Consider the following 7,459-nt stretch of genomic DNA (forward strand, 5'->3'; position numbering starts at 1 on the left):
TGGGTGTGGTTTGGGCTTTGCTTCTGTGAAGACTGACAGCCTGGGAAACCCTGTGGTGCAGTTCCACTCTGTCCTCTCGGGGCGCTGTGGGTCAGAATAGACTCCATGGCAGTGGGTGTGGTTTGGGCTTTGCTTCTGTGAAGACTGACAGCCTTGGAGACCCTGTGGTGCAGTTCCACTCTGTCACACAGGGTCACAGTGAGTCGGAATTAACTTGATGTCACCCAACAACAGAAGCACACTCAGCCTAAGCAACACCACCATAATAGCAACAAAAATACCCTTAAAAATACTCAATGCGTAGAATTGCAGGAGGCACATTCATCTCAACGAGAGGGTGCCGCCAACCGGGCTGTGATGTCATGGTTTAGAACACCGGAAGCCATGGCATCACGTGTGACGCTGACCCGGGGTCTCCGCCCCGCCTCCTCCGTTACCTGTGTAGAGGTATTCGGGCTGATACACTGGCTGGACGGTGAGCGTCTTGGCTTCGCTCAGCTCGCGTGTCTGCAGCAGCACAGACGCAACGGCGTGGAAGTTGCTGTTGTAGGACAAGGCGATCAAGAGGTGCAGCAGCAGCTTTTTGCTGTGTTCAAACACTTCCGGCCGGTAATGGTCCAGACCTGGAGCAGAGCGGGGGGTGGGGGGGGGCGCTCAGGACAGACAGCAGGAGGCTGGCTCCCACTCCAGGAACAGTAACGGCTCCAAGACACCCAGAGGAACGTGTGTGGAGGGAGCACTGGGTTTCCTCTGTGACTGTGTTACCAACATAAAGGAGCTGGGCTCGGGAGAGGGAAATCACCCTCCCACTTAAATCAAACATTCACACCGAATGCTGTGGGTGGACTTCTCCTCACCCACCTGTAGCATTTGACAAGGTTAGCGTTCCTCCTCGGGGTGCTGTCTGCCCTGCATCTCCCTGTTCTGCCAGGATTCCAACTGTATTCACCTCTCCCTAATGGAACTCTGCGGCTGGCTCACCTTCCCATTCTTTTTCACCAAAGTGGGTGTTTTGTTTTTAAATTTTATTGTGATTTGGGTGAAAGTTTATAGAGGAAATCCATTTTCCATACAGCAACTCAAATACACTTTGTCACATGACATTGACTGCCATTTCCCACAATGCAACAGCTCCCCTCCCACTTCCTCCCAATAGTTACCTCTTCCCTGTGTCCTTCCCTCCATGCACTCCTGCCCCCTGATCTGTCTCCCTGTGCATACACAGCCCTTCTATTCTTCCGTGATTGTTCTCTCCAGGGAGTGTATCTACCTGATGTAAATGTTCAGCTCATACACCTGTCTTCTGTTTGGCTGGGAGCCCACAGTGGGTATTTTAAAGCCCATTCTTGGCCCTCTGTGTTCTCCATGCTTCCCTCAGTGCACTCTGGTTGCTTCTTGCCAAAACCCTGACTTAGCTCGGCTGTTTTTACAGATAGACTGTGAAGTGCCGCTACACAGATGTTTATAGCACAGGACAATTTCTCACAGTGTCTGATGAACTGAAGTTCTAGGGCAGATATCACTAAGGGCAGGGAGATAAGGGAAAAAACTACATATTCCCGAAACGAGACAAGCAGGAAGTCAGGGTCACAGAAGTCACTTGGGATCGCCTATGTGTGTCTGGGAGAAGCCCTCTGGGAACCAGTCTTACCTAAGAAGACAGCGTGAAGTAACAGCGGCAGGTGGAGGGCCCAGTCTTCTCTCACGCTGTGGTCGACCACCATCTCTGTCATAAAAATGACAGCAATGTTGCACCTGATGGAGGAAATGTGCGATTACTGCGGCTTCCACAGAGGCCGGGAGAACACGGTCATACTGCTGAGTCACAATGAAACACAACCCATACTCTTGGCGGCAGAATCACGCAAGGCTGTATTCCAGGGAAATGGGGCGCCACTTCTGAGAATCACAGGGCCCCATGCAAGAAACAACACCAGTGGGGCCAATCACACCATGTGAGTGAACTGCTGTTGTTGGGTGCCGTGGAGTTGATTCTGGCTCACGGCGCCCCTAGAGGACAGAGTAGAACTGCCCCAGAGGGTTTCCCAGGTTATCAGTCTTTACAGAAGCAAAGCCCAAACCAACCACACCCACTGCTGTGGAGTCCATTCTGACCCACAGCGCCCCTAGAGGACAGAGTGGAAATGCCCCATTGGACTTCCAAAGCTTAAAGAAGCAAAGCCCAAAGCAAACTCACTGCTATGGAAACGATTCTGACTCACAGCACCCCTAGAGGACAGAGTGGAACTGCTCCACAGAGTTTCCCAGGCTGTCAATCTTCACAGAAGCAAAGCCCAAACCACACCCACTGCTGTGGAGTCCACGGCAGTGGGTGTGGTTTGGGCTTTGTTTCCATGAAGACTGCAGCCTTGGAGACCTTGTAGGGCAGTTCCACTCTGTCCTCTAGAGGCGCTGTGGGTCGGAATGGACTCCAGGCAATGGAAGTGGTTTGGGGTTTGCTTCTGCAAAGATTGACAGCCTTGGAAACCCTGTGGGGCAGTTCCACTCTGTCCTCTAGGGGCGCTGTGGGTCAGAATCGACTCCACAGCAGTGGGTGTGGTTTGGGCTTTGCTTCTGTGAAGACTGACAGCCTGGGAGACCCTGTGGTGCAGTTCCACTCTGTCCTCTCGGGGCGCTGTGGGTCAGAATCGACTCCACAGCAGTGGGTATGGTTTGGGCTTTGCTTCTGTGAAGACTGACAGCCTTGGAGACCCTGTGGGACAGTTCCACTCTGTCCTCTAGGGGCGCTGTGGGTCAGAATGGACTCCACAGCAGTGGGTATGGTTTGGGCTTTGCTTCTGTGAAGGTTGACAGCCTTGGAGACCCTGTGGGACAGTTCCACTCTGTCCTCTAGGGGTGCTGTGAGTCAGAATGGACTCCAGGCAGTGGGTGTGGTTTGAGGTTTGCTTCTGCAAAGATTGACAGCCTTAGAGACCACGTGGGGCACTCGGAATCAGAATCATCTCGACAGCATTTGGTTTGGTCTTTTTTTTTTGTTTTTGTTTTTCAGTAATATGAGTAAAGGATGATGAGATATAGAAGACGAGGTCCCGGTTTTCAAGTTTCTTACAACTGAAAACGTCTACCGATTGATACACACATCAAGGTTGCCTCGAGGAAAAATTCACAGGGCCCCAACAGCTTGGCACATTGGTTAACATATTCCCAAACTGTGCCACCACGGCAGTCAGCCAGGTCCAACCGATTTCAATGGTCACTTCATGTCATGGGCTTGGAATAGGTTTCCTTCTTCTCATGGGGAGAAAAAGGCAGGAAAAACCAAGTGCGTTTCTCCCTGTCTGTCCATGCTGCTTACCGGTGCAGTGGGCCCCGCAGGGTGATGGTCTCGGGGAGGTAGTCAACGAGGGGTGCCCAGCACCCCCCGGTACAAGGCATCGGCAAGGGCTGCGGCTGCTTGGTCTCTGTGACTGTCAACAACCAGCCCGTGTAGGGGGAGATGGGGTCGTCTGTAGGATAAGAAACAAAAGGCCGCTTTATCTCCTAGGAGACCAGAGGTCTGCCCTCCCTTCCTGGTGCTTTCCAGAACAAATGCAGAACAAATGCAACACATTCCGGATTGGAGAAATAACTTTCAAGCCATCTGATTTGATGGGAATGAGCAATATGGGTCAGAATATGACTCGGTTTAATTTCTTTGCCCCTTAGTTGTTTGATAACTAATCAGAAGTTATTCATTACACACCAACTGGAAAACAACAGATAAACTGTAAACAAATAAACAAAACCCAAACTCACTGCCATTGAGTTGATTCCAACTCATAGCGACCCCCTTTGGGTTTCTGAGGTGTTATCTCTATGGAAGTAGAATGCCCGGTCTTCCTTCCATGGAGTGGCTGGTGGGTGTGAACAGCCAACCTTCTGGTTAGCAGTTGGATGCCTTAGGCGCTATGCCACCAGAACTCCTCATACACTCCAGTAAATCATGTGAATTCCTGTCACCAAAAGAACTTGCTCTTTCTGCAATTTTCCCATTTCCAGATTGCCCACGATGAGACCACCCCTGACTTTTCTCCCACGTCCCACATGCAACCCGTAATCATGATGAATTTGACAGGCGTAATAATGATAAACATTAGCATGAAGAACGAGAGTGCTAAACATTCAACGTTAACAGCCCAATAACTGTAGCTGCTGGTTGCCAGGGAGTCGCCCCTGACAACGGCGCCCCCATGTGGGTCACAGGGGAAGTGTGTGCTGTCGGGGTTGCATTGGCTGATTCTTTTGGAAGCAGATCACCAGGCCTTTCTTCCGAGCACCTCTGGTGGTTGAGTACTTAACCATCGGTACCAGCATGGACTCCACCCGGCACTGGAGAACTGTTACTATGCTGTTTCTCATCTCATTCCACTAGAAGTCATGGTGGCGGTTCAGCCCTCAGCTGCTAACCAAAAGGTCAGTCAGTACTTTGAACCCAACAGCTCCTCCATGGGAGAAAGACGCAGTAGTCTTTTTCCATAAAGTTTACTGTCACGGAAACACTATGGGGACAGTTCTTTGTCACATAGGGTTGCTATCACACAAGGTTGCTATGAGTCAGAACCAACTTGATGGTGACGGGAGTTTTATTTATCATCCCACATTCCTACTCTAGAGGCTCTCAAGGAGCTCTGGTAGAGTAGTGCCTAAGGCACCTGACTGCTAACCAGAAGGCTGGCGGTTCAAACCCACCAGCGCCTCTGTGGAGGAAAGACTGAGCAATCTACTTCCATAGTGATACCACCTCAGAAACCCAAGGAGGAGTCACTATGAGTCAGATCCGACTCCATGGCAGTGAGTTTGGTTTTGTTTGGTTTTCTGCTACTCTCGGCCATCATCATCTCATCTGAGTTACTGGAACAGCCTCCTCACTATCTTCTTGCTTCCATCTGTGCCCTTCTACAGAAAAGCCAGAGCAATATTTTTTTTCTTTTAGCCCATTTACAATTTTTAAAAATTTTGTTTTGGTAAAAACATACAGTCATACACCATTTCAACACTTCCTACACGTACGACTCAGTGATACTGACAAGTATTCAAATGGTGCAGGTGTTTTCACCATCCTTCTCCAAGTTGTTCTACCACCACCGACTTAGACTCTAAGCCCCTAAGCTTCTCATCTAACTTTTCGAATTGTCATGGATCAGTGTCTAAAAAGAGCAAGCGCAGAGCAGTGTTTTAAACAGAAGTTAAATCCTGGCTCTTTCTCTGCTCAACACTCTCCAGTGGTGTTTCCTTTACATGCCAAGTGAAACCCAAAGGCCAACCGTGGCCTTCAAGACCACAAGAGACCTTGCCTCTGCTGCATCCTTGGCTCACTCTCCACTACCCTCCCCCTGGATTCCTTGGTCTTTTCTGAGCATGTGCGGCATGGCCCAGCCTCAAAGCCTTTACAGCTACTGTTCCCTGTGGCTGCAATTCTGTTCCCCTCAGTCAGCTGTGTGACTTGTTCCATTACTTCAGTTAGGCCTCTGCCTGGCTACTGGTGTATCACAGAGGACTTCTTGATCACTCTGCTTTAAATCTTCCTCTGCCCACCGCCCTCCATCATTTTCTCTCTCCTCATTCTGCTTTAGTTTTCTTCCTTGGCACAGATCACCAACTCACGCGAGCTCCGTGAGAGTGGGGACCATTACTGTTTTGTTTGTTGTTGTTTCCCTAGGACCAGGACCAGTTCCTGGCATGTAGCAGGAGATCAGTATTTGTTGCTGAAGAACTCATCAGCAATATCTTAGTAATTAAACTGAATTATTGTTTAGTTTAAAGTAAGCACAGCACAATTTTCATGGAGTTATTTCTTATACAATGCCATCAGAATAGGCCAGTGGCAATCAAGAGAAGTTCTGCCACTGGGAGCATATGATATGACTCAGGTACATGGCTTCAGACAAGCTGGCTTTATGCTTGGTATATGTTAATATGTTGTGTCCATTTGGCTCAGCTGTGATTCTCAGTGGTTTGGCAGACCCTGAAATGGTTGCTCTTCCACAATGTAATATGATGTAATCACCTTCCAATCCGTGATCTGATGTGAGGAGCCGATCAGTTCAAAGGGGAGTGTCCTTGGGAGTGTGGCCTGCCTCCAGGATATAAACGGATGTTCGGGTAAAGCCTGCTCTCTCTTGACCCTGCACTCTTCCAGTCTCTTGACCTCCAGTTCCTGGCACATATGCCTCCAGAAGTCTCCAGTCTGCCATCTGACCTGCAGATTTTGGGTTCATGAGTCCCCCCAACCCCTGTGAGCCAGTAGAGGTCTCTAGCCAGCCACTGGACCCATCAATTGGGACTTGCCAGCCTCCACGATTGTGTGAGCCACTTCCTTGAAGTAAATTTTCTCTCTGAATCTCTCTCTCTCTCTGTTGTTGTGTTGTTGTTAGGTGCCTTCAAGTCATTTCTGACTCATAGTGATCCCATGCACAGCAGAACAAAACACTGCCCGATCCCACGCCACCTCCATGATTCTTGCTATACTTGAGCCCATTGTTGCAGCCACCATGTCAATCCAACTTGTCGAAGGCCTTCCCCTCTTTTGTTGACTCTCCACCTTACCAAGCATGACATCATTCTCCAGGGAGGTCCCTTCTGACAACATGACCAAAGTAGGTGAGACAAAGTCTGGCCATCTTCTCCTACAAGGACCATCATGGCCGCACTTCCTCCAGGACAGATCTGTTAGTTCTTTTGGCAGTCCACGATACCTTCACCATTCTTTGCCAGCACCACAACTCAAAAGCATCAACTATTCTTCTGTCTTCCTTATTCATTCTCCAGCTCTCACATGCATTAGAGGCAAGTGGAAATATCATGGCCTGTGTCAGGCACACCTCAGTCCTCAAGGAGACATCCTTGCTCCTCAGCACTTGAAACAGTTCCTTCGCAACTGACCTGCCCAGTGCTACACGTCATCTAATGTCCTGACTGCTGCTTCCATTGGCATCGATTGTAGAACTAAGCAACCTGATTTCTTTGAAAACCTCAATCTTTTTTCCATTTATCATGATGCTGCTTATTGGTCCAGTTGTGAGGATTTTTGTCTTCTTTATATTGAGACGTAATCCATACTGCAGATTGTGTTCTTCAATCTTCATCAGTAAGTGCCTCAAGTCATCCTCGCTTTCAGCAAGCAAAGTTGTATCATCAGCATATCTCAGGTTGTTAATGATTCTTTCTCCAATCCTGATGCCATGTTTTCTTCATATAGTCCAGCTTCTTGGATTATTTGCTCAGCATATAGATTGAATAGTATGGGGAAAGGATACAACTCTGATGCACTCCCATCTTGATTTTAAACCATGTAGTGTCCCCTTGTTCTGTTCGAATGACAGCCTCCTGGTCATCAGTACAATCAAGTGTTCGGGAATTCCCATTCTTTTCAATGTTATCCATAATTTGTCATGATCCACACAATCAAATGCCTTTGCATAGTCAATAAAACATAAGTAAACATCTTTCTGGTATTCTT

General features: G+C 48.8%; 1 protein-coding gene across 1 annotated transcript in view; it reads right to left on the reverse strand.

The window, feature by feature from the left end:
• The window catches only part of FRY (FRY microtubule binding protein), a 571,437-nt gene that overhangs the window by 152,352 nt on the left and 411,626 nt on the right, over positions 1-7,459 (reverse strand). Inside the window, exons 38-40 of the mRNA XM_042782984.1 lie at positions 3,317-3,467; positions 1,652-1,755; positions 438-623 (exon numbers count right to left, since the gene is read on the reverse strand). Coding sequence (XP_042638918.1) covers positions 438-623; positions 1,652-1,755; positions 3,317-3,467 — 441 coding nt within the window. The remainder of the gene's footprint in view (positions 1-437; positions 624-1,651; positions 1,756-3,316; positions 3,468-7,459) is intronic.

This window comes from Orycteropus afer, unplaced genomic scaffold, assembly GCF_000298275.1.
Source record: "Orycteropus afer afer isolate SDZICR_OR568_19922 unplaced genomic scaffold, OryAfe1.0 scaffold00558, whole genome shotgun sequence".
NCBI classification, from domain to species: Eukaryota; Metazoa; Chordata; class Mammalia; order Tubulidentata; family Orycteropodidae; genus Orycteropus; species Orycteropus afer.